The sequence below is a fragment of the Channa argus genome, chromosome 15, assembly GCF_033026475.1.
Source record: "Channa argus isolate prfri chromosome 15, Channa argus male v1.0, whole genome shotgun sequence".
Classification (NCBI taxonomy): Eukaryota; Metazoa; Chordata; class Actinopteri; order Anabantiformes; family Channidae; genus Channa; species Channa argus.
Genome location: NC_090211.1, coordinates 18397391 through 18423734, shown reverse-complemented (window position 1 = coordinate 18423734; position 26344 = coordinate 18397391). Strand labels below are relative to the sequence as shown.

General features: G+C 41.6%; 2 protein-coding genes across 5 annotated transcripts; one reads left to right on the top strand and one right to left on the bottom strand.

The window, feature by feature from the left end:
• epn2 (epsin 2) lies at positions 1–21119 on the top strand. 4 transcript variants are annotated; one of them, XM_067476044.1, is made up of 10 exons: positions 1–381; positions 5719–6433; positions 7549–7703; positions 13778–13890; positions 14230–14334; positions 14733–14853; positions 15343–15495; positions 15753–15782; positions 17061–17294; positions 17730–21119. In XM_067476044.1, exons 2-10 carry the CDS (start codon positions 6003–6005, stop codon positions 18074–18076), a joined length of 1689 nt encoding a protein of 562 aa, XP_067332145.1. In that variant the 5' UTR covers positions 1–381; positions 5719–6002; the 3' UTR covers positions 18077–21119. The 4 variants fall into 4 exon arrangements, with proteins under 4 accessions (XP_067332145.1, XP_067332143.1, XP_067332146.1 ...); XM_067476042.1 differs by having other exon boundaries at positions 3–381; positions 15753–15845; XM_067476043.1 differs by lacking the exon at positions 1–381 and adding an exon at positions 477–609 and having other exon boundaries at positions 15753–15845.
• A 330-nt stretch (positions 21120–21449) lies between these two features.
• Positions 21450–25010, bottom strand: b9d1 (B9 protein domain 1). The gene is made up of 7 exons (XM_067476046.1): positions 24802–25010; positions 24579–24647; positions 24259–24370; positions 23216–23312; positions 22956–23018; positions 22088–22155; positions 21450–21620 (listed from the first exon to the last, which is right to left on the bottom strand). Exons 1-7 carry the CDS (start codon positions 24862–24864, stop codon positions 21463–21465), a joined length of 630 nt encoding a protein of 209 aa, XP_067332147.1. The 5' UTR covers positions 24865–25010; the 3' UTR covers positions 21450–21462.
• Positions 25011–26344: the final 1334 nt, after the last annotated feature.

The following is a 26344-nucleotide window of genomic DNA, read 5'->3' as shown; positions in this document are numbered from 1 at the left end:
CTGAAATAGAAGCGTTGCCAGGTTGGTGACGCTGAGTTAGTCAGAAACAGATCTTTCCGCTGATTAAGCCTGAAGTTTAGCTCGTAATTTCCATCGGCGATCGAAGGGTCTTTCTGTGCCACTGGCAAGTTAAGCCGCCTTGGTCACACCCAGCCCCCTCTCACTCTGCCCGCCATGTTCTGGAGGAGGAGATACGTGTAGCTTGGCTTTAGCTGGCTTAGCATTAGCAGCGTCTAGCTAGGTGGGGATGCAACAAGCTCCTGGAATGCCGAAATAAGTGTTCTCTTTTGCTTTTTTACTTGGAACCCTCGAAACTCGTGTATGGTTTTATATTGCTGGAGTAAAAGTAAGCCCACAACCAGGCGCAGTCCAGAAATTATGGTAAGTTACCATCGGCTTTTCAGACTACCGAGTTGTTTTGTTTTCCCAGAGTGTCCTGTAATCCAGTTTGCTCTGGTGATGTCTCCGCCGAGCACCCGTCTTGGCTGCTAGCTTGGAAGATTGCTAACTAGCTTAGCCTGCTACTTAGCTATCTTTGGACACAAAATACGTTTTGGGAGCTGATCGGGATGGTCGCGTGTGTACGCATGGTTGTGCATCCAATAAAAGGTAAACTTCGTGTTGCACGTTACCCCAGAATCCGAGTTACCAATAGTTGAGCGTTTAGCCAAATGTAGGAGAGAAGAGAGTCTAACGTTGCCTCTGGCTAACCTGACATAACCCGAGCTTTGCTAGCATCCAACTTTTTTCAAAGGCAAGTTTTCAAACCGTATTATCATCGTGGATATTAACATTAGTTAGTAAGTGGGGGGATCTCCCAGCACTAACACAGGCGTCAATAGATGACCGAGCTCTACTAGATATGGAATAAAACAAACTAATGTCGAATTTTCCACTTTTTGAACTCATTTCATCAACGCAATTAAGTTGCATTGTTCGCTAGCCCACTTTACCAGCTAACCACGTAACGCAAAATACTTGTCACAACTTTAAACTTGCTAACGCTGACGTTAGCGGTAACCATAAGCAGTTAGCTAGCATTCGAGCTAACGTTGCTTCTTCCATCCGATGTAGTAAAGTTACGTTGCACAACGTTTGATCTCTGCTGACGTTTGACATGATCTCAAACCAGGTCATTCGACTGAAATCATTAGAACATGATTCAATCGCTTTACATTGATAGTTAAAATGTTTGTCGACGCTGTTTGAGCTTGGGTTTCTTTATGCATATTCGCTACTGGAAGCGCCGTGATTTTTCTCTTATAGGTCGTTTTAATCTACTCTTATCATTTTACCGGCGCACCTTGATTTGATAAAAAGGACGGCAAAGTTTGGGGATTTTATTGTCAGTCGTCATGGCAAAACATGACGTCCGCACACTTAATAAGATTTCGAAGTGAATTCTTGACGTTGTGGGCGCTGTCTGTGTAAGCGCTGCGTTTCCGATCGGCCAGCCCTGCTGCTAGGTATCTGCGCTGGAAGATGATGAACAGTGGCATTAATATTTTTTTATGGGCTTACGTTATCGCTGAAGATGCACTCGTGTGGATTTTTCTTTCTATTTATCTAATCAGAGCTGAAATAAGTCCGCATGAACGTGCCCCGAGAGAGGGGCGGGGCTTTGTCTATTGTCAGGTTGATCGGTCAGTCACAGTGGGTGACAGATGCATCATCACCGTCCTCCTCCCGTCCGAGACTTGCTTTGTTTCTCTTGTCCGGTTAGGGAGGACAAAACCTAGGGAGGGAGGGAGGACAAAACCTAGGGAGGGAGGGAGGGAGAGCATATCGATCTTCAGAAAGCTGCTCCTTCCTCACTGCTGCAGTCTTGATGCTTATCACACGGACAAAAATGTAATTTATTGCGATTCTTGCCTCTTATAACTTAATCCTCGAGTTGGCAAGTACTTGTGGAATAAATTAGTTGTATATGTTGCTTTTGGTTACACTTGAAGGCCTGTGAAAAGAACCAAGTGGATAGTTAAGGAACTGTCTGGATAACTTGATGTCCCACCATGGCACCTTCCTCTCTGTCTTTCTTAACCAACAAAAACGCTGTGTCACACACACACACACACACACACACACACACAGGCACACACACGCAGACCTAGTTGCTCCAGATCAGATTTACTCGTACTGTGTGGGGCTGGCAAGCTACACCTGTTCTCAGTTTACTCTATCTCAGCCCTTAATACTAATCACAATTTACGGAGGGTTTGCCAAGCACACTCCCACACAGAAGGTAGGTTAGTTAGGTTTGACTTGTGTTCACTTATCTTAGTGATGGACGAGTAGTGTGAAATTGGGATGATAAACTCTTGCAAATTCCTTCAGGTCACGGTATCAGCTCATACTCTGCTCAAAAGACTGAGGGCACTAAATATTTCTTCCTCTTTTGCACCGTGTACACTCTGCTAGCACTGCAACAACTGCCAAACCAGATTCTTGCTTTTCCGTCACTATTTGAATTTGTGTTTCCAGCCATTATTACGATCATATTCTGACCTTGGAATATGTCACGCTCGTATTTGACAGAAGAGCATTACTGACAGTTCACCTTGCTTTAGAAAACCGATACATTTGAAGAGTGAAAACTCAAGTTCTAGAGATTATGGAGCTGAGATCGTCTTTGAAACTGTTCTGAGGTTTACGCTGTCATTTTTACTCTTTAATCCCTGAGCTTTATGTTTGGGAAGATACATTATCTCTTGATTACGAGGCATGATAGAATTCGAGTATACGGTGTGTAGATTCAACTTTACTCGGTCTGTCCTGGCAAGCTAATGCTAACTTACTAGCTAAGAGCTTTCTGCAGATGTCAGTGATTTCTTTTCAACTTAGGAGACTCAGTTTCTGTCCCGCCTGTGATCAAAATGATAATTTAAAGTAGTTACGGTTTGCTGTAGTTGGTTGGAGCACCTGCTGCTGACAGTCCATGTGTTGGATAGCATTTATTTATATACAAATTACATTATTTTATCAACTGTTTTCCATGTGTAGGCCCAAAAACATAGTAATGTCATTTGCATGGTCTATGGAAAATACATTTTTGTTCCCCAGATTTCCAACACTTTAGTCTGTTAAGTGAACTGTAAAAAATTTTATGTTGAGGAAAGCAACTCTGTTGCTCACTTGATGAAAGCAGAAAATATGAAATTGCTTAAGGCAATTTTAGTATCTATCTGATGTAAGTAAATCGAATCAAATTGAATCGAAATGAAATAATTCTTGACTGTGAAGAGAATCGAGTCAGGAGATCAGTGCCAACATCCAGCCCTACTTAGTTTGCATGCTGGCTAAAAGCAATGTCATGTAAGATGTTGAGCTGATAATAATGTAGCTTACTAGTATGTCATTTGATTCAAATATGATTTAGCAATAGACCTTAATTTGAAATTTCTGTCCACTGTAGAGATGACGTTTTATTTGCTACATGTATCGACTTGGTCGTTTCTCTTTTAGTCCCCATTCAGAAAACTCTGGGTGACCTTTGGATTAAGCACAATAGGTATCCACTGTGTAATTGTAAGTCACTTCCAGTTTTCTGATGGTGTCATTCAATGCAATTTTAGGCAAATGATCTCTAGGGAGAAAATCAATCACACAAACCTGGAAGTTTGATAAGAATCACGATGGGTTGGTCATTTGAACACAATGAACCTGTGTTGACATTTAAATATGTATATTTGGACACAGACAAAGGTCTTGTGTGCCATGTCCTCTGGGTTTTGGCACTTAGGCTATCTAAGCAAAGAAGGACTGAAGGGAGGCGGGCTGGTGGTGGCTTGTGGTGGGGGTTGTTCCGGGGTGTGGAGGGGGAGCAGAGAGGATGGGATGAACAAGACAGAGTTCCTCTCTTCTTCCTGTCTGCCTTGGGTGAATAGGTGATTATAGCAGCAGATGTGTCATTAGGTCTGAGCTGTATTCATGCGGATGCAGGGTGAGGAGGGAAGGTTGGGTGGGGGTGGGGGTGTGAGGGGGCATGCTCCACAGGAATCACATTTCACTGGTGTTAAGTGAACTTATGGGATGTGCCAAGTTATCCCCCACACACCCTCAAAGCGCATACACTCACGCCTCCTCGACACCTCACTCTTGTCTCCCCCTGACCTGTCTTTCCATGGCATAGACAGATTTATCTGGGAACAAACACATGTACATGTGCAGATATATATATTGCATGAACATATTGTATCCTGTTGGATTTACCCTAGAGAACTAGTCGCACATAACGCTATTCTTCTGTTCATGAAAGCGCTTCGTTGAGGGACATGTGTGTGCACGCTTGAAGCAAGAATCAGATTACTGAATAGGATAAGTCATCGTGTGTCTCCTCAGGAGGTAGGCAGGGGAACAGTGGGCATGAATAATCCCAGTAAGCTGATTGTAGTTACTCAGAATAACAATTTAAAGACAATTGGTCAATTCAACTTTGCTAGTGTGATTAATGATTATAGGTGTGTGTGTGTGTGTGTGAGAGAGAGAGAGAGGGAGAGAGACATAGGGAGATTTGGAAATTTTGTCTCGATAAATAAAAGTGCAATAGCCTATCTTGTAAAAGAAATTTGAATCAGTGGCACATTTACAACTGAGACCAGAACTGTATTACATTATTGTAGCTCAGTGAAATTGATTTTATTTAATGCAGCCTACACAACAAGCAGAAAATGCATGAAAAGTAGTGTGTTTTATTACTTAATCTTACGTGCTGCAGTGACAGAACATAGATGTTTAGGGTGCCACAAACTTTACACACTCCGTGCAAGTGATGAAGTGTTTAGTAACAGGGCTGCTGATCTGGAGGAGAGGAGTCATCAGTCACCCCTTCAGTCATTATCAGACTGGAAATGGTTTCTCCCCTGCCACCCACCAAAGGGTGGAAACACCGTGTTAGTCATTCATTGTTTTGTGATTTATCATAGTAATATACTGATGGTTGAACCATGGTACTCAGATTGACATAACATATCATTAAGATCTAAGTTGCTTAAGAATTATTATTTTTTTTTTATACATCTCAAATTTAAATAGCAAAACGTTTCATCCGGCTCTGCTAATATCAGCTCGGATACTCCTTGTTATCAGAGCATCTCTTAATAAGTGATTCTACGCACGTCAGGTCGGAGCTTTAATTGATGAATACTCAGTCTGGGAATAGCATGACCACACAGACTGTGTTGCCCTCAATTTTCTTTTTACTGTAAACTTGAGCGAGATTAGCAATGTGGAAAGACAAATCTTGGTCACAACACCCTGGCCTTGTGTAGTATGAAGGAGGCAACGGCATGGAAATTGCCTATGTAAGTGAGAAAGTATGAAACATTGTTTTGTCTAGTTTCAAAAAGGAAGACACTACAACTCCATATAAATACAAATTATCTTCACACGGTCTTATTCTGTAACTGTGGAAATTGGCATTACGGTGACGGTCAGTATGGGATTCATAACTGTTCCTGTTTTGTTATCAGTTTTAGAATTTAGATAAACTTTGGTCTAAAATATTCTGGGGAAATAGAATAAATAAAAGCTAGGTTGAATAAAGTAGAGACCTTAATATTATTTTGCTGAATCAAATACTGAGCACTTGACCTTTTCACATGTGGCCACTTACTAAGAAAATAATAAGAACGTGGAAATGTTTATGCTCTTTTTACTTTGACTGTAATGTACATTTTTTTAATGGTTTCCTTTTACATTTGTTATGGTCTTTTGTCCTAGGAGATGGCACGGTCCTGTGTGCAGCCAGCACTGCGTGTGTGGAGATGGTTTTAACAGAAGCTGTCCTGGAGGACTCAGGAATGCTGCACTGGCCTGGAGAAGCCTCATAAACAAACACACACCTGTACACAAAAACATTTCCTTTTTAGACACTGCTGTGCCGTGAGAAAGGACACAGACACAAATAACCCAAGTTTTATCAGAAGCGTGCGCACGTTTACACCCCGTATCTCTGTGTTGGGACCTACATTTTTCTTCCTGTCTGTCCCAATATCACCGCCACCATGCCGAGCTCCACCATTCGCCGACAGATGAAGAACATGGTGAATAATTACTCTGACGCAGAGAAGAAAGTTAGAGAGGCCACCTCCAATGACCCATGGGGCCCATCATCTTCTCTTATGTCTGAGATAGCTGACCTTACCTACAATGTCGTGGCCTTTAGTGAGATCATGAGCATGATCTGGAAGAGACTCAACGACCACGGCAAGAACTGGCGTCACGTCTACAAGGCACTGACCCTGCTTGACTACCTGATCAAGACAGGATCTGAACGAGTGGCACTGCAGTGCAAAGAGAATATCTTCGCCATCCAGACTCTGAAGGACTTCCAGTACATAGACAGGGACGGCAAAGACCAGGGCATCAACGTCAGGGAGAAGAGCAAGCAGCTAGTGGTCCTACTCAAAGACGAGGACCGGCTCAAAGGAGAGAGGTAGGAGTTTTCTTACCGTACGTTGAACAAACGGCAGTAGGTTTCAGGAAGCAAAGCGTGCGTAGACTGATTTCTGATTAGCCATTAATGTTGACAAACTACCCGGTTCCATTATACTGCGTAAGGCTGTACTCAGCTCAGCATTTACCAACTGATGCTGGTTTTGCAGGTGGCAGGATGTGGGATTTATAGACTGTCTGTCTCAGACTGTCAATTTAAAAACGTTAAAAACTGATCTCGTCCTTCAAAGAAGCCCCCTTAAAGTTAAGTAGCTAATTGTTCAAATTTCACATAGTCGGTTAAGGTGGAGGATTTGGGTTGTGGCTCTGCTGTTCTCAGCCAAGACGCTTCTGAACCATACTACCTCTGGCATTTGCGTAATGAGAGATTGTTTCTTTGACTGACAAGCCAAACTGCCATGTCATATCCTACGCATACAGTGCGAGTCTAATTTATAATAATAATAAGCCTCTATAAACAAATTTATGTTAAATATATAAAAGACTGCCATTATATTGATAATTGTCAAGCTGATGGTCTGTGTAAATAGAAAATTTGATCACAGCATCAGAGAGGTTTTCACCACACTACACTGCTACAGTAACATTTTGCCCGATGGGTGCTGGGTACTTACAGCTCTGCTTATTTGGATTTGCTTCAATATTAGTTCTAAACAACGAGAGACCGTTGAACCATTAACTAAAGATTTGATTGCAAACCCACCTCTGTGGAATAATTGGATTTAGAAAAAGACATAAAATGACATCTGCACTTTTATTTATTTTTTTAAATACAACACTATTTGAGACATAATTTATATTTCAACAATTAATGAAGTAGTTATTTTCCAATACTAATTGGCCTAAGTAAGGCGCTGTGTTTGTTTGAAAGCGTATTATATTGTAATTTATGAATCAACATTTTGAACCTCTGTTTCTCAGGGTGGTTTTGGCAATAAACTCCTTTTATTTCTTCTTCTGTTATAGGCATTGCAGATTAATTTCTTTTACATAACTTGAGCTTAATATGTCTTTTAGACATAACACATCACAGTGAAAGTTGTAAGAATCTTGCAATGATGGTTGAATGCTTTTATGGTTATTATGGTTTGCCAGGTCTCAAGCTTTGAAGACCAAAGAACGCATGGCCCAGGTGACCACAGGGAGCAGTCAGATGGGTTTTGGCCGAGGCTCCTCTCAGCCCAACCTCTCTACTTCCTACAGTGAAGAGTATGGCCGATCAGAGGGCTCACCAGCCTCCTACCATGGCTGTAAGTATTAGCTGACAAAGTGGCGTAAAAAGCGTCTGGCCCTTTAGAGTTACCTGGCCTTCGGCATTGATCGTGAGCTCCTGACTCCAATTAGCTTTTGTTTATGTCATCCCCTTAGGGGTTCGCATATCTGCTCTGTGAATCATATTAATGAAATCACGGTTGTTCATAATTGCAACGTATGTGAAGATTAGACCACATTGAAGAAAACTGAATGTTTACATACATGTAATTCCAAAGAGTTCTCTTGTCTTTTCTTGGCAACATCTCTACACACACACAAAGCCCATTGTGTGTGTTTAGGCAACACATGTAATACTTTAAACTTCATTATTATTGTGTCCTTGTTGGCGTAACTTTGGCCTACATCCTGAAATCTGCCCCTCCCCCATCCTGGCTCTGGCTTGCTGTCCCTCAGTAAGGCTGCGTTCTTCAACACACACACACACAAACACACACACAGAGGGAAGAGGAAGCCGAGTTCACCCCCGACCTCTATCATCCACATGCCAGAGGAATCTGCTCCTCTTTTCAGTGACCCACTCAGTCCATAAGAGACACCAGAGAGAGTGTGTTGGACATTGACAGAGTAGCAGGGCGGATGGAGAACACTTGGAATTGGAAACCAGTGTAAAATCTGTCTTTCTCTGTCTAAAATCTGCAAAGCATCAAGTATTTACACTCTCTCATGCATGTGACCTTTGTAAAGTTGAAATGTTGTGATACTTGGGTTCAGTTTCTACAAATTCAAATGTACTGTCGGATGCCTCGGCATAACAGCACAGTTGAAATTAGTTGTAAAAAGCTTGAAGGTTAAAGAGCTGGAGTTGAAAAGAAAAAGAAATCACAGCCCGGAAATGGGGCAATGCAGAGAGGGGAAGACTGAAAGAATAGAAAAGTTAAAGTGAAACAATGAACCATGGCCTTTGTCGCATTCCCCTCCTGACCCCTCTGTCCTTTCTACACAGCAAGATGAATGTGTATTGGTGCTAATGGGGTGTGTGTGTGTGTGTGTGTGTGTGTGTTTGTTGATCTTAAGTGTTGGATGAGGATTCATCTTTTACTTTGTGGCTCACAATCCTGCATGTACATAATGTTTGTGTGTGACACAGGCGGACGCTTAAGCAGCTGAGTCATCAGTTGAGAAAACTGAGTGGGGGGGGGTATTCTGGGGATTCCAGTTGAACTTTCCTAATATTGTTGACCACACAGTGTATGAATCAATGGTCATGCAAGGTATTTAGCTCGTGCATGACCTATTTTCCGGGGCATGACATTTTTTCTGTCTAAGGTACTAAAAAGTTTTAAATATAGTATAGAGATCTACTTTTTTTTTTTGTAACAAAGCACTTACATTTTCTTGTTTGTTAAAACAGAAATAAACTGATTTTAATTTAAAAACTACATACCCATTTCCAGAAAATGTGAGGTTTTTTCCTTGTAAAATGCAGTAAAATACAAAAATTTGTGATTAGTTAATTTACTTGAACCTTAAGTCATCGGACATAAGTACAAAGACATTATGTTTTTTCTCACTGAACACCTCATTGCTTTTTGTATTTAGACTGGGTGCACTGCCCATGCGGCCTTTGTTGTGTCAAACGTGGGAAAAGCCTCATTTAAAAGAGTGAAAGTGGCTTGTGAGATGGATGATAAGGCAGCGAGCGTCATTGCAACTCATCGCATCACAACTTGTGATAACTTCAGAAAAGTGGGGCTATTTGTCCTTGTTGAGCATGTCTATGCTTTTTAATTGCACAAATGGAAAACATTGAATATTGTTTTTATGAAACAGTCCCGTACATTGCTAGGCTACCATTATGCCAGATGTGATTGTTATATTGGGCTTTTATTCCATCCTGATTGTACACAATCGAAATGAGAGTGGCACTCAAATGAATATTTGAGTGCCACATATTTGAGTGTCAAATGAATATTTAAGTGCCACTATCTATTTGATCTATTTAAATATCTTGTATTTTGTTTACGTTTTCCCAAACTACATAGCAAGGATCATTTTCTTGTTTACCGTACTACCAGACCGATTGTGCTGTTGACCTGCCACAATGTACCATAGATTCAGGTCAGCAAAGGCAGCATGTGACAGGTGAGTTATTCAGAGGAACGGAGGCCGCGCCCATCCAGCACTAACTGGCACCATGTCAGGCGGGTTTTAAAGTGCACATATGCCTGTAACACGTTAAAAAACAATGTTTGGACAGGACAGGACAGGACAGGAATGCTCACTACTGTGTTACACCAGCTTTCATCTCTTACAATAATTTAAGACGAAACCAATTGTTTTTAATTATTTTTAATTTCACTTTTGCAGTCAACACACATGCATAATGAAGCCTGTTATTGTTTTTCTGAAATATCTATTGATTCCTGGGAACGAAGATAGTCTCTCAAAAATCCAAATACATTTTATTTCCACTTGCCATCTTGGCTTGGAAAGGCTGATGCTTCTGTGCTGAATTTACACTGTAGTTATTGCGCAGATGCTGTTGATCTGTGCACCCTAAGCTGTAGCCTAATTAAAACCTCCCCAGTAACTACATGTTGTGACTATGCACACGGCCACAATTGCTATTGGTCCACGTGGGCTCAGTGGGTTCAGTGGTTGTACAGACCATGCCCTCTGATGATTTCTTTCTTTTCTGCATGAAATGAATTTGAGTAAATGTAACTGCTGTTCAGCACGTATTAGCGCCAATAGGATCAGTCAAAAAGGATCAAAAAAATGCACTAAAGTGGGAGTACAGTTATACATTTTCACAATAGCGTGGCCACTTGTGTGATTTCTTGCAGATTTATTTATTTTTAACTTTTGTTAGAAAGATACTCTTCAAGCAAAATGACAAATCACATATTTGAGTTTTTATGGCTTTCCAGGAAAAGTCCCAACTTTTCTAAATATGGGGTTTGTCTTTAAATTTACAGCCCTGTCATGGCGTCTCCCTACACAAATGGGAAAGCAGGTTATTTGGGACTGGAAAGTTGTATAAAGAGATTCTCAAGAAGCATCTTGAAACGCAAGTGCAAAAAAAGGTGGTATTACAAAATTAATTAAACCAACAAAAAAAATAAATAATGCGAAATTATTCAAAACCTAAACTAATGTCAAGAAATATTAGAATAAAGGAAAGTTTTACAGCAAGCTGCAACCTTTTGTGTCATCCACTCAACCACCTAACATTTTACCTTCTCTACCTCACGTGACTGGGCTCTACAACACAGGTGAGCATAAGGTGAGGTCAATCACAACAAGATATGAAGCTTATCACAAGTAATGGAAAAAAAAATGTATAAAGACCTGATATCTTATTTACTGCAAACATCACAAGGTGCCTATGGGTGTGTGTACACCTAAATGCACCACCACCACCACTAAATATAATATTTTCTCGTTTTTCTTAATGCTTCCTATTCTCCGTCAACTTATATGTGTCGCTAATGTTAGGCAGTACAGGGTCTATTGATGATCGGGACCTTTTCACATCCCCCGCCCTAAGACACCTGAAAGTCTGTGCGTTTAACAATGTGTGCACGTGTGTAATTTGGGGTTGAAAGTTGATGTGTTTTCATCTTAGTGTAGAAGCTGGAATAGTGTTTGTAAAAGCCGGTTGCTTCAGTAAGTTGACTGAAGCAACAGGATCTTATTTCAACAACATACATGGCCACAGCACAGCAAAAAATGTTGAAAGAGGTCACTGATAATGCAATGTTTAACGCTGCCCGTGTGTGTGTGTGTGTGTGTCTGGACGTGTTTTCGCGTGTGAACAAATTCTGGATGATTCCCTCTGTAACACAGTGTTGTAAGATCCTATAGTTTATTTAATATAAACTATTTCTATTTATCCGTCTGGAATAACTCATCCTCAACAGTGGTCAGTCAAGCTGCTGACTTCGCTTGTTAAGTACTGTATCACTTGTTTAGACAGTTTCACACCATAGATATGAAAAATGCATATATATTTTTTAAAGAAACTGGCTCTTAACAACCACTTAATTCTTCATCTAAAGAGACAAGAGACAGTGTGTCTGCAAATGTGGTGGTAGTTAGTGGTTGACACCCTAGGAAAAATATCGTTTGTGCTATTACCACCACATAAATCTGCTGCGCTAGTGACACTAGTGGTCATCAGCCCATTTACTTTCTTTTAAACTTCAAATGTTCAAAGGTGTGTGTGTGTGTGTGTGTGTGTGTGTGTGTTATTTTTAAAAAAATTTACACCAAGACTTAAAGATGATTGATTGATTGACAAACAACGACCAGATGAGAGGGAAATGGTAAGAGAAATGTTCCAGAAATGTCAGCTTTGAGAAGAGTTTCTATTTCTCCTGGTAGCAGTGGGTGTGTGTGTGTGTGTGTGTGGAATGCCAGGATATGGAGAGTCTCCATTTATGGTTTATTCCCACAGTGGTGGGCAAGAAACTGGTGTGTTTTTGTTTACTGATCCTTTTGACTCCGTAGTTTTACACTGTTTATTATTGCCTCTCTCAGAGGTTGAACCACTCAGAGGTTTAACCGCTGCTCTTTAAGGTCTCTTCTGATCTGCAGTGGTTTTGAATGAGACTTTAAGAAACGAAAAGGAAAAGAAAAATGTGCATGTACCAGACATTATTAGGGGGTGTTGAATAGTCTACAAAATAGCGTTTTTTCTGAGCGCCTGTGAAAAAATGTACAAGTTGCTGTTAAGTAGCACAGTACATATTTTGTTAAGAAATATCTTTATTTTTTCTCGTTCTATTATTTGAAAGGTTGTATATTACCCACACGCGTACATTATTTCAGCATATTCCACAGGGTCGTGTGGTCTCTGTGTAGGCTTTAGTACAGCTGTGTTCACTATTTTAAGGGAAACTCTAAACATCTAAAGCTGATGTGAAGGCCATAGCTCAGGTCCCACCAGCTAACCAAACACACTTACCAATTTTCCCTTTAAGACGGAGCACTGGGGACATGAGGCTGGAAAGGAGATGATGTGAGCAAAAAATCAAGAGCAGGAGATGAGATGAGGCCTGAGGATGATTTAGTTATTATTAAGACTCTTATGTATTTTGTTGTTGGGCTTTTTCATAAATCATACTGAAATTGGTATTTATCCTTTGTTGGGAAACAACTCACTATAATGCATATAAAATACCTCCTTGTGTTGTTACTGCCTAAAGATATCTTTAATGGGGCAGGATGTTTGTCAAAGAGTGCAGTTTCAAAGCTAAATGTGTCCTATAGTGAAACTGACATCACTGTTTCCTTTTGTCATATTTGTGTCAATGTTGATTTGTCTCTGTCTCTTTTTCAATCCATTTAACCCTTTGCTGTCACAATATTGTATCTTTTCATACGAGACCATACGTAATGTGCTTGCTATGGTAATGTATGAGTAATAAAGGCATTAAATTCTAAAAGGAGAGGTGAAAGATTGGGCAAAGACGTCATTTAAATTCCCCCCACAACTTGAACAACACTACAGTAAGCTGGACCACCGAGAAATGAAGTTGTGACTGTGTGTGTGTCTATTGAAAATGATCAGGAACTTTGACAAAGTAATGCCAGTATTATGTCATCACCTCCTACACTACAATTTCCATGAAAACAACAAAGCTTCAGTTTCCTGACTAAAACACAGAATCGCATATTCATTTGAAGATGATACGATAGGCTCCGTAATGACTGGTCCCTGGTCAAATAGTGGTGTGTCTGCGTGCATACATTCAACATATGCATTGTCTGTGTATGAATTTGTGGGTGTGTGGGGGTATGTGTGGGGGTATGTGTGGGGGTATGTGTGGGGGTATGTGTGGGGGTGTGTGTGTACTGCTACATTGACTAATCAAATCCAATAATCTGCACCTGTTCCCTAACTGAAGATGAATTACTCACAGAAACTGAACCCTTGTTAAGTTTAATGGAAATGTGATGTGTTTAAGTACAGTGTGAGGATACTGATTGTTTTAACTGTAGCTCCCTTTGCAGAATGAAAACAAATTATTCCTACTGAAAATGATGCAGCCTTTTGGTCCCATGTGGCAGTGATATTAACACTCTATCTGAATGTGTCTGCTAGCCACATCTCCCAATATGGGTTCAGAGCTGGAGCAGGCCAGACCTCAGACAAGTGGAGAAGAGGAACTACAGCTGCAGCTGGCTCTGGCCATGAGCAGAGAAGCTGCAGAGCAGGTAAACACACATACGCAGAAACGTCTGGGCTAATGTCACGTCCTTCTTAGTCATAATGTTTCCATGCATGCCTGTGCTTAAAATTATAATTACATCTGTGGAAAGTATCTTTAGAAAAATGACGACGGAGACGGATTTACAGCGTTATCACGCAGTTTTGTTCATTGAAAGTTTATTGCATTGGATATGCCATCGCACCGAATGCGTGAGGTGCAAATGAACCATATTAAATTACTTGATAATACTATATTTTACAACTATTATTTTAAACCTTCAGTAGAAAATTGGTAGACGCTGTACATGTGCTTATGTGTGTGCGTGTCTGCTGTGTGTGCTTAGGAGGAGCGCATACGCAGAGGGGATGACTTGAGACTGCAAATGGCTTTGGAGGAGAGTAAGAAAGAAGGGCCAGGCTCAGCAAAACTAGCCAAGAAGAAGAAAGAGGTGAAATGCACACAAACATGGAAACTAGAGCAACTCAATTATTGATTGACATGACCATGAGCTCCTCATCCCCTTATTGTGCTGGACCCTGTCTGCTGCTGTCTGCTCGTTCAGCAGCCTAGTTTGCTTATCATACTCAGTAGCTGGCTGATGGGAGTTTGAGGATGAGTTGAAGAGCCGATCACGAATCGGCACTGTGCCTCACGTTCTACTCCTGCACTGAAAGTCACAAGCCCATCAGTATGTTTTAATAAAGTTTGTTAAATGGCTGAAGTCCTTTCCACCTAATTTGTTCCCATTTTTCTTTTCCCCTTTGCTGCATTTTCTTCCTACTCCCTTTTTCCCTGTCTTTAGCTTCTTTATGTACTGTATCTAACACCTTATCTGTCTCGTTTTAGCCACTGTCGACTTTGATGGATCTGATGGATGTCCCAGAGCCCAGTGCCAGTGCTGACCCATGGGGTGCTGGAGCTGGGGCCAGGGCCGCTGCTGCGTCAGGAGACCCCTGGCAGCCCTATGGTATATATACATATACAGATTCACTAGAAATGGTCACATATTTCTACATTTGCGCATTAACTTAATATTTGTGGTCGTACTATATACGTTGTGGGAACTTACAGTTAACACACAGATCTTATGATGATTGCTTTCTTTTGGGACACAAAACAAGTTCTCATAATATCCGTAACTTCAGAATAGGCTTGACATCAGGTAAAGGTTAGACTAGTGGTGGGATCTTGGCGTGTATGTGTGCTTTCTGTTTTCCACCTGCAGCTCTTAGGACTGTGGCTCTCTGTTAAAGAGGAATGCTGATCTGCTGGCCTAGCAGCATTGCTGCACAGAGGAGAGGGGAGGGTGAGGAAGTTGGATAGAAAGAATTACAGAGAGATCAATGCAAGGAAGGAAGCTCCAGCTTTTGTAATCCTTGTAATTCTAGAAAGACCCTTTGCACACTTTATTTAACCGTCATTATGACACACAGTAAACACTCGTCCCTTTCTCCAGGATCTGCCCCTAAGCCACCAGCCCCGGTGGACCCATGGGGCACTCCTCCTTCTGTCCCAGCTATGAAGAGCAATGATCCCTGGGCACCAAGCTCCACTCCTGCCTCTGACCCCTGGAGCTCTGCAGCTGCCCACCCTAAGACTTCCAACACAGGTTCATTTTTTCCATATGCATCACTTGCTGTTTACCACCACATGTTTACCTCCACCAAAACAATCAAGTAACTAATTTGTCTGGGACTTTTGTGCTCGAGCAGATTCAAGAGGCACAAGTCAAGTGTCTTGGTTTTCCAAAACATCTATACTCATTCATACTTTTGTTCTCTGTTTTTGTGTGTGTGTGTGTGCGCCTTCACTGTCTGTCTATGTGATATTTTATGTGTTACATGTGCATATGTTGTCCCCTTTCAGGTAGCTTTGACCTGTTCAGTGCATCCAACGGTACGTCCAAAGAGGACTTCTCAGAGTTTGACAGCCTGCGCTCCTCCTCCTCTGTCCCCACTGGTACTCACCCTTGTCTTCGTCTCTCTAATGACACAGAGTCTGTGTTGTTTCTCCTCAGTGTCTGAAAAGACGCCTGTCTGCAGATCCAATTTTTCTGCGGGGCACAGACACACATGTCTTGTCTTTTTATGTAAATGTCACCAGACATGAGCAAAAACAGCACTAGAAGTACTGGAATAAATTTTTTAAACTCCTGATGCTGTAGAAATCATTTGCTCTTATCTGGTTCCATTACTGGGGTGTAATCTGATGCAGCTTATATTTGTTTGCTAAAGTACATTAGATCAGGGCCATCCAGTTTATGGAATCCCATACAGATCTGCTATTATACTTTTCAAATCCTTTTTAAAGTTTGGTGCATTTGAACAAATGTTCCCACAACTCCGTTCAAATTGCTGTGTGAGAGGGTTCCACTGAACAGGTTGGCACAGGTCTGAATGTTTTAGTTGCTCTATGTGGGAAGGTGACATTGGTGTCAGACTTTTGTTCCGGCTCAACACAAACACCTCTGATACAGTCAAGGACAAGGCGAAAGGGAACACAAACATGGGCGTGCAAACGTTTCCCAGAACGGGAAAGCACTGAGCCATTTGACACCCACATGGAGTGTTAAAGACAAAAAACATCATAGATTTTAAATGAGCTACTTTCAGAATGTAGCTCATTATATAAAATATAATCATCTCTGGTGGAAATCTAAAGGACTTATGGGGTGTTAATACAAACTCAGCCTGTCTGCTCTTCTCACGAGCCTTTTCTAGCTCTGCTGCATTTCACTTGCTGTCCTAAGAAGAGAATTTCCATCTTGTATATTTCTGTGTGTGTGTGTGTGTGTGTGCAGGTAGCTGGCACGCTGGGTTTGTGTGTGAGTGCCCGTGTCCATGTGGGATTGCGTTTATGAATGTCTCCACTGCTGTCGCAAAAAAGGCCAGGCTGTCTGCCTCTGATAACATTTTCTGACCATTTTATTGCTTCAAATCAATTTTATTTTGTGGTAAATTTTAAAATATCGGGTCTCACATGCAGGTGGACCCCGATGTTTTCGTATGCTAGAGTGGTTGTATGTCAAATTGAAAAGTTGGCATCAAAAACAGGCAACAATACAAAGCACTTATTAACTCAAATTATGGCAAATAAGTATCACAAATACACGTAACAAAGGTTCTGGTCTGTCATAAGTCAAATACAACTGCTACCTATGCTCTTGTTTCCCAGGTGACAGGGGCATAGCTTCCTCCATCCCCTCACAAGCCAGCCTCGCCAGCAGCGGCAGCCTGGACCTCTTTGACCCTCTCCCCACCTCCACATCTAGTTCTGGCTTCACAAACCCAACAAGAAAGACTCCAGAGTCTTTCCTGGGTCCCAATGCTGCCCTGGTCAATCTAGACTCACTGGTGACCAAACCAGCCCAGCCCGCACCAGTAATCAACCCATTTTTGGCTTCAACAGGTAGGAGAGAAAATGTTAACGTTTTTCTCGAATTAGAAATTCTTGCAGACTTATTGTTCAGTGAATGCACAGATGGCATTTTTAAGCAGCTGCACACAATGGTTGGGTGTTGGGTGACAGAGTTTGCTATCCAGGGAGTGTCGTGCCCGGCGGCATGTTGCAGGCCCGAACAACACAGGCAGACACACCCATCTGTGCAGTTTAAGGTCTAATCATCAACCCTGGCTTGTCTGTGCTGGTTGTAAACCAAGAAGAGATTAACCATATTAATTTTGTTTCATAAAATGAAAGTAGCAAGCAACAGTTACCTGCCTGCTCTATTTTAAATGTTGGTTTTGTAGATTTATATTTCTATCATTGCAGAGCTTAACTCAAAGGGCAGCGTTTATTATTTCACTTCTCTGTACCTAGTTACATTCTCTTCTTTCCGTTCAGGTGTCTCTGCTCCAGCCGCTGCAGCCCATGCCAACCCCTTTCAAGTGAGTCAGCCAGCTCCCCCAACCCTCAACCAGATGCGTGTCAGCCCCATGCCCCCTGGCTTTGGCACAGTGGCTGAGCCTATGGCCCTCTCGTCCTTGCCTGCTCAGCCCATCACCGTGGTCCCAATGGCGGGCATGGCACCCATGGCCCGCGCGGTGTCTGGAATGGGGGTGGGTGCCGTTGGTGGCGTGGGCATGAGTGCGGGGATCCCAGCCTCCATGTCAATGCCCCAGCCGTTGATGAGCGTGCCCCCTCAGGTGGGGCCACAGCCTACCGAAACCACCAACCCCTTTCTCTTGTGAGGGGGGTGACTGAGGGACAGCTTGACCCAGAGTTACCCTCCTCTCTCTTACTCTTTTTTTTCCACTTTGGCTCCTTTTGAAGCTTCACAATGAACAAGGAGATGTCTTATCCCATTTATCCTCTAATAACAAACTCCTATCAGGGTTGTAGTCCCAGCTCAGCCTCCTACTCTACTATTTTTCACTCTTTGCCCTCTCTCCCTATGCTACAAGCTGCCTAGTCCTGTGGGTTCCATACTGACGACGATGACTTTGACCATGAAGAGTTTGCATCAGTCTACAGATGTACAGAGTTGCAGTCGTGTTTACAGATGCTCCCCAGAGGTAGAACCAGGGCTTAGTCTCTCCTCTCCCTCCCATCTTTTTTCTCCCTCTCCTGTGGTGAAGTGACAGGGGAGTCTGACTCTACTAATGCCGGGATCTTATCTCTTCACTAGAGCTAATCTTTTATAAGCCCTGTCAGCTGGTTAGTGTACATGTGTGACTGAGCGCACATCTCAGTACTTTCACACTGTGTATAGTCCAGTGGATTTTCCCCACACACACACTGGAGTGAGGCTGCGAGATGGTCAGATGTCTTTATACTCTGTGTGTATGTGTGTGTTACTAAGCAGGGATTTTTGCACAACATTTTGCTTTTATTTTTTAATTTTTTTATTTTTTTTGGTCTGACTGTTGGGCTCACCTTTACACCTTAGCTTGGGGAGGGAGGCTAGTCGCTGGAAATCGCCGAGTCGACACTCATTCACTCGGCTCTCGGTACAACTCAGTCACAACCCATCTGGTCACTTCTGTCACCCTGGACCATTTTCTGACCTGCCACATGAACTTTGACCTCCAGGGCTCACAGGATTAACTACAAACACCAATCAAGGGAGATGAACCCCTTGTCTGAGAACTTGGAAAGATGTATAAATGCAATGTGTGTGCTGTTAATGTGCTGACACCAACAGCTACATGGGAATGTTTTTGTCAGTTCTTCCCACCCCCAGTATATGTGTAGAGAGAAATTGTGATGCAGTGGTATTTTGCTATCTGAACATATAGATGCAGTGATGCATCGTGGGACAGTTATCGTCATTTTGTTTGTTTATAGGGTCAAAGGGAAGAGTGTGGTGTGTGTGTGCATGCATGCAGACGTGTTTAGCTTCCAAGTGTACCATCTCTCATGGTAACCGACTTTGAATTTATTAGTCGAAAACAAGGGGTAGTGCAGGCATCTGCAGCCTTAAAAGTAAGTGTCTGTGTGTGTGTTTGCCCCCCCCTTGTGACCATAACCATATTAACTAGTAGAATGGTGGCGGGGTTGAAAAGAAAGCTCTGGGTTTCCATTGCGATGAGAGTTTTTTTTCAGATTAGATTTAACGTGGCTTATCGTAAGAAGAAGTAGACAGACACACACACACACACACACACACACATACACACACACACTGGGTTGTTCCAGGATTTTTGTATTAATAGCAGAGGGAATCCCGAAGCAATCAACAGCAAGACATGTCATGTAAACAAGTGTGTGTACATTTCTTTTCGGTAATTTAGTTATTTACTCAGATGTAAACCCATAGCCAAGCCTTTCTGCGTTTTTTGCAGCTGTGTACTAGCTAAGCCATGTATCGTGTCTTTGTTTTTTCCCCTCTCATTGTAGGTTCTCAGCCTATGGGTAGGTGATGTAATTCTCTTCTATTAGAAGCACAACTGTTACCAAAGTCATAGTGATTTCTGAGGATGTCATACTTTGAAAACCAAGGTCACACTTCACTGACACTTTCCTAATCAGACGCCATGATTTTAAATTTGTATAGTTCCGAGTTATTTTACAGTTGGTTTAGAAGTTTGTGTAAGAAAGTTTTATTGCTGGTAGGAAATTGGCACGATTACTGACGGCAAGCTGAGCATCTCATTCGTCCGTTAGCTGAGAAAAGCGTTTGAAATCCGGTTATTGATGAATTGCACCCGGTGTGTTTAACCCTTCTTCTCTGTACTCTGTTCTCTACAGTTCTGTTACCACTGCCAATATAGTTAATATAAAAAAGTGTTCTGTTTTGTTTTTTTTTTCTCTCTGTGAGTTGGTGCCCTCTCCTGGTCTACTGTGGTGTGATAGCTACACTGCAGGACCCTTGACATTTCCACTAAACACAGACCTTTATTTCTCAGGCAAAAGGAGGGGCAACTCCAACTGTGTGTATGATGTTAATGATGATAATTCTGAGGCTGGTGATGACAATTTTTATGCTCGAGGGGCTAAATGAACAGATGGGACACTTGAAGACCAGCAAACAATTTTTTTTTTTTTTTAATCTCAACATATGCAAAAATTGGAGTTGGAAAAGTAAAACGATGAGATTTTATGCTCGACGAGTTTTGCAAAGTTACGTTTGCTAATGAAGTCATTATTGCAATGCTATGGTATCCTAACTAAAACACATCACTTTCTTACTGGCCTTGATTTCACTGCAGCCTGACGTTTATCTTAACTCCAGTAAAAAAAGGAGCGTTATCAATACAAAAAAAAAAAAAAAAACTAAACTTCACTGTCTTCAACAAATTCAACACTCCCTGTAACCCTGCAGCCCAACACTTATGTCCTTGATCCCTGGCAGTTACACTGTCGTGACTATGGTGCAGTGAAAATGTGGCCTGTGTGTAGCGACCTCCTCTGTGTGTTGTGTATTCATTATGCTTTTATCAAAAGGACTAACTGACCTTATGGCGTGTCCATCCTTATATGCATCAACAGCCTCCTTTTAATCCTTTCCATGTCTGTCTATGTACCCTTCTTATAGAACTGGGAGCAGGCTGCTTTTTTTTATTGGACACATGCTCAACCCGTTGGCATTATAACTGTATAATATAATTTATCATTTGTACTATTGTAACATACTGTTCTTCTGTATACCTTATTATTCTGTGTAATGGGTTTTTGTAGGAAAAGTCAGTGGTATTTTAACGGCATCTAAACAAATGAACGCAGCAGACTGCGCCATGTTGGATGACAACTGCAGCTGCATTCAAAATAAAATGTATCACTTCCGCTCTGTAACTCCACCGTCTGTTTGTCCTTGTATGTTTTTAACCGAATTATCCAAACTTGAATAGTAAACTGACATTTTTTACAAGACTGAGAAGAGAGAAGAAGAGAAAGAATGACATCTTTAGCTGTATCTACTGTACGTACACCATACACTCAAGCATTAGCACGTAAAAAGTCAATTTATTTAAAATACAACTGTAAAAGTACAGTAAAATTCAAATGTCTAAATCTAAGTATAGAAAAAAATGTACCCAAACAAGTAACACAAGCATAATGCATAAAGTGAGTCTTTTTTTATCATTATCAAGCATCTGTATGGGCAGATGATTTTGTGTAAAGTTAGTAAAACGTCTCATAACACGTATGCTTGTTCCTCTGTCAACCAGCCAGACGAGGAAGACTGCGCGTCTGCACTAACTGACGGCCCTGTGTCATAGCCAAGCTTCTTCATGTCTTTAGTCATGATGTGAAAGGAGACGGAGACGAAGCCTTGAGAGAGCACCCTTGTTACTGAAACACAATGAATAAGCAGTTAAAGATGAGATGAGTATTATTTTTAAAATCTCAGCAATGTTTAGTGTAAAACTACAGGATACTGCACTTAGAAAGCTGGTGTATTGCACGACAAATTCTTTAATACCAATATATTTGGTATGTGACCTGTAAATGTATAAGAGGAATTAATGGTAATGATAGTTAATAGTAAGTGTGAATAAAGTTTCCACTTATTCAGAGAAAAGTTCCTTCACACTGGCAAAGAGCTTTAGCTTCCACTAAGATATTACTCTTATAGAGAACAGCATGCATTTCCTTAAAACCACTTAATTCTCCCCTTTAATACATCTCATTTAAGGACTTTACTGTTCTTGGTTTTGTTTTACCCAAATGTGTTTCAGTATTAAGGGGGTTACAACCACTGTACAATTGTTATGTTTATGTTATGTTATTTGGGGTATGAAAATAAAACAACAACAAACCTTCTCTGCCTTCTCCCTGAGCAACTACTTTTGGGTCTGTGTACTCAGGCCGACGTCCCAACAGCCAGCTAAATGTACAGAGACAGAGAGAGAAGCCATTACACATCTAAATCATTTAGATGTGCCTGCTATTAGGTATTCGCGAAGGATCTGGGGATATGATATGCATCTTTACACAGGGCTTACAATTTAGTATAAAAAGCAGTATGTTGCAATTTTTAATAAATAATTTCACAAAAACTGTCATAGTATAAAGAAAACACCAACATATCCATAAAATCTAAGTGAAAGAAAAAAAATAGTTTTTTGGAATTAGAACATCGGATCTAGTCCTCAGGAGTTAAAAACAGCACAAAATGAAATGCTGTCTGCCAGTGCCAAACTTAATTAAAGATCAAGTGTTTTCTAAATTCAAACAGTATCACAAAACTTATTGTGATATTAAAGTGCATTGATACTTATTTCGCGCGCCTACCTGGAAACAACTGCAACTGATGAATTCATATGTGTGATGTGAATAGAGAGAGAATTGCTTTGTTACACTTTGGTATCATAGTTTGTTTTACCACTTTTTATTAACAATGTCACCATTTAAAATGCAAATGTAAAGATCCAGATGTGCACCTCTGCATCCTGAACAGTCTGCTGTGTTAGTTGAAAGGAACTCAATACATTTGTGTGTCTTTGCCAGCTGCTGTTGTCAGTGCATGTAAACTCATTCTCATGCAGTGTATTCTCATCAGTGGACTGCGGCAATCCTCACAATGACACACACACATACACACACACGAGCAATAAATATTTGATGAAAGACCGGCTGTGTGTGTGTGTGTCTCAGCAGCATTGCAGCCGCTGAGACACATCTCACCTTGTGAATTTCTGAAGTCTCCATGTGGGCTCGGGAACAAACATGGGGATAGTTTGAGTATGTCTGGGAAATGCAAACAAACAGCAAATTCATCTCGACCATAAAAAATACTACCAAAAAGAAATTAGAAACTAAATGACACGATAGCTTATTATGTGTAGTTTAGTGATGGAATCAAGCAATAGGCATGTGGATTTGAACTCACTGCTCATTAACATTAATACCAGTAGCTAAGAGACATTTCTGCAAATAATACTGACTGTCCAGGTGTGAAGGGAATGTGTGTTGCTCCATAGCCTCGTACGACATCATTGCCAAACACATCTGGGCCATACACACTCACCACAAGTTGAGGCCCTAGAGAACAAAGAGGAATTCTTAATTCAATACCAAATGTTAGTCATACTTTCTGATAGTAGTGGGCGATATCTCCAATGTTTTTGATGTACTGTGGCTTATTCTTTGTAGGATGAAGTAAATTACTATATCGCAAACATTAAGCACAAACTACATTTTTTAAGCCGCTGGCATGAAACTTTGCTATGGTCTTTTGCTTCCCTCCCTCTTTCGGACTCCTGCTCCCCTCCCTCTTTCAGACTCCTGCTCCCAGTCTGCCCTACAAATTCTGCGAGTGCTTGTTTTTTTGAACATTACTTCCCCATTTCAGGGAAAAGCCTGTTAGCATGGTGCCACTAATTTAAAAGACTTTTAAACAAACGCACCCTTTATGCTAAGCTAACAGATTGTAAAGTCTTTATTGTTGCTGCGGTGGCTCAATGCGTAGAGCATCGGCTTGGGATGCAGAAGGCAATCGAATCCCACCCCACCAGGCGTTGCCCAGCCCAGCCATCAAGGGCTACCTTGCTGCTGGTCCCAAGCCCGGGTAAAAACTGGACAGGAAGGGCATCTGGCATACAACTCATGCCAAATCAACGTGCGGAACACATTCTGCCGTGGCGTCTTCAGCCCTGAAAGGGACAAGCCGAAAGCCATTGATCTTTTTTGATCACGCTGTCGCTGCTTTAAAGTTTAGTTAGTTTGACAGTAACGCCACAGCTGCGGTACACGTTTTAGTAATGTTACTGTTTTGATGCAGTCAAGACTTTTAAAGCTGAGGTGTGTATTTTAGAGTGAACAAAGGGGGGAGAAAACAGAAGAAAGAGAGAAAGTCCTATTTTCTAATGGTCTTAGTTTTAAATCACATATTTCTAAGGGGCCAAAACTGGCCTCTCAGTGACACGGTTAAATTCATAGATAACTCTGTCTAGTTGTTATATTTAGGAATGCATTGAGTGATGCTCACATCCAAATGGGTTTGTGCTCTTAAATGTTATTTCCAGCGGGAAGTTCCATATTAACTTGGGTGACGTCTGACTGCCTTTACAGGTTATTTGAGTGATGCCTTCTTCCAGCCCCTACAGAGAAACAAGCAGACACGCAGACTTTTAAGTTAAGACGTTAACTAGACATGGTGTAGTCAACTGTTTTGGCTTGTAAAGGTTGCATGCATGTTGCTGATACAACACTCTATGCAATTTTATAATAAAATAGGTGAAGTAGGTCATTGCAAACGTACCATATGAAGAGGGCTGGATTATATTGTCATTTGAGGATAATACTCACAGTTGTGGGAGCCCAGTCGTGCCCGTAGACAAAACAATACTTGCAATACAGGTTGTCATACTCTGGAAACTGAAATTCGACACCAAACAACAAGAGATTAATTTCCTATCTGAGCGATTTCCCCTTCGGATTTAAAATAACACATGCTACGATAGTTAGCTAGCACGTTAGGCTAACCAATAAAAGCTATCGGGCTAAGCTAAAACGGAGAAGAACCACTCACGCTCGCTCCCTCAATTTGCCCGTTAACTGTGAGAAGAAACACTGTCGGGTTGCTCGTGGCCATGAAAGCTTCACTCAGCAAAGGTATAATTAAAAACGTCTTTATTTTAGGAATATTCAACACAATTTAGAAGAATCCCGGTGCTACAAAATAGCTAATCCAACATCGACTGTTGCTAGGGCGACGCTTTGGTCTCTCTACGGCTGCCCGTTAGGTCCAAACGGGACGGAAGCGCTGGAAAACGTGCGCCATTAAAGCCATGGCCCACAAGATGGCGGCAATGCACTGACTGCGGTTCGAGTGTGTCTAGCTGAAGAAAAGAGGTGATTTGTTTTTGGTTTTTTAGGTTTTTTTTCACCTGTATAAACAATGCACCATATTGTCAGAGTGGGTCTTTAAATTAAAAAGATCCGGGGCGGCCTTTTCTATTAAGTAATGCATCTCATTTTTTGGAAGAAGGCCGTGAGATGTGTGGAAAGCTCCAGAAACTCCATAAGTGGACACTCGTTAGCCAAACGATTAGCAGCAGGGGTTTCACAGCGACTGGAACGCAGTATTACCAGGGAACAAACACATTGTATTCCTTCATATATCTCACAAGAAGGAGTTAGGCCAAATGAATTAATCATTTTATACGAACTAGAGAGGAAATCCGAGTCAGATTTGGGAGCCAGCAGAAGAGGATTCATAGATATAAGAGGTTAAACCAATTATGAAGTCAGGACTTTGTACTCATGTTCCCATTAGCCTAAAATCCACCCCGACTTTCTGTTCTTGTGTAACCAAACCCAGGGATTCACTTGACAAGCTGAAGGACAGCACTTACACATGTCTGCCTGACTCGCAGTGTTGTAACAAACCATAATTACAGTGGGCTATGTGTGATCTCACATCACTGTATTGCTGTGAGGCGCGTGGCCTATTATAAAGGACTTTATAGGGTAATTATAAGGCTGTGTATTCATTAACTTGCTTTGTTTAGATAATTAGCTATGTTTTAGTTGTGGGGAAAATCAGCTGTGTGTAAAGTATCAGCTGTCACCCCCCCCAATAATTCCCCCCTTTTCTGTGAGTATCTGTCTCGCCCCCCACCCCCTCTCTCTTTCTGTCTCTCTGTCTGATGCTTCATGCTGTCAGATGGCAGCGGAACCCCTGAGTGTTTGACCTTTCATTGCTGCCTCAAAGGCAGCTCTCGATCCATCCACTGTCCGTTTGCTGCTCCACTTGACAGACATTGCCCATTTGTTAAATCTCGGATGCTCAGAAAATACATCAGATGACTATATTGTTGCCTATGCAATAAATGGAAGAGCTACTGTTCTTCCTAGACTTCTGCATCCTCCCATTATTGACATCTCTTAAGTCTGCATTGCAACCATCTACCAGTTTCTTCTTTTTAGACTGCATACCCCCACACCCCCTTTCACCCCCACTTCTCATCACCTCCTCAGCATCACCATATGCCTCCTCCTCTTCATCCCATTACTGGCCTTCCTTTTTCTCCACCTGCCAAATTTCTGTCTCTTTTTGTTTCTCTACCTCC

Coding starts and splice junctions, on each gene's coding strand:
- epn2 (XM_067476042.1), top strand. CDS start 6,003: ATGCCGAGCTCCACCATTCGCCGACAGATGAAGAACATGGTGAATAAT. Junction 6,434..7,548: donor GACCGGCTCAAAGGAGAGAG/GTAGGAGTTTTC, acceptor ATGGTTTGCCAG/GTCTCAAGCTTTGAAGACCA. Junction 7,704..13,777: donor ACCAGCCTCCTACCATGGCT/GTAAGTATTAGC, acceptor TGTGTCTGCTAG/CCACATCTCCCAATATGGGT.
- b9d1 (XM_067476046.1), bottom strand. CDS start 24,864: ATGGCCACGAGCAACCCGACAGTGTTTCTTCTCACAGTTAACGGGCAA. Junction 23,313..24,258: donor GAGCACAAACCCATTTGGAT/GTGAGCATCACT, acceptor TTTGTTCTCTAG/GGCCTCAACTTGTGGTGAGT. Junction 23,019..23,215: donor ATTCCCTTCACACCTGGACA/GTCAGTATTATT, acceptor TGCATTTCCCAG/ACATACTCAAACTATCCCCA.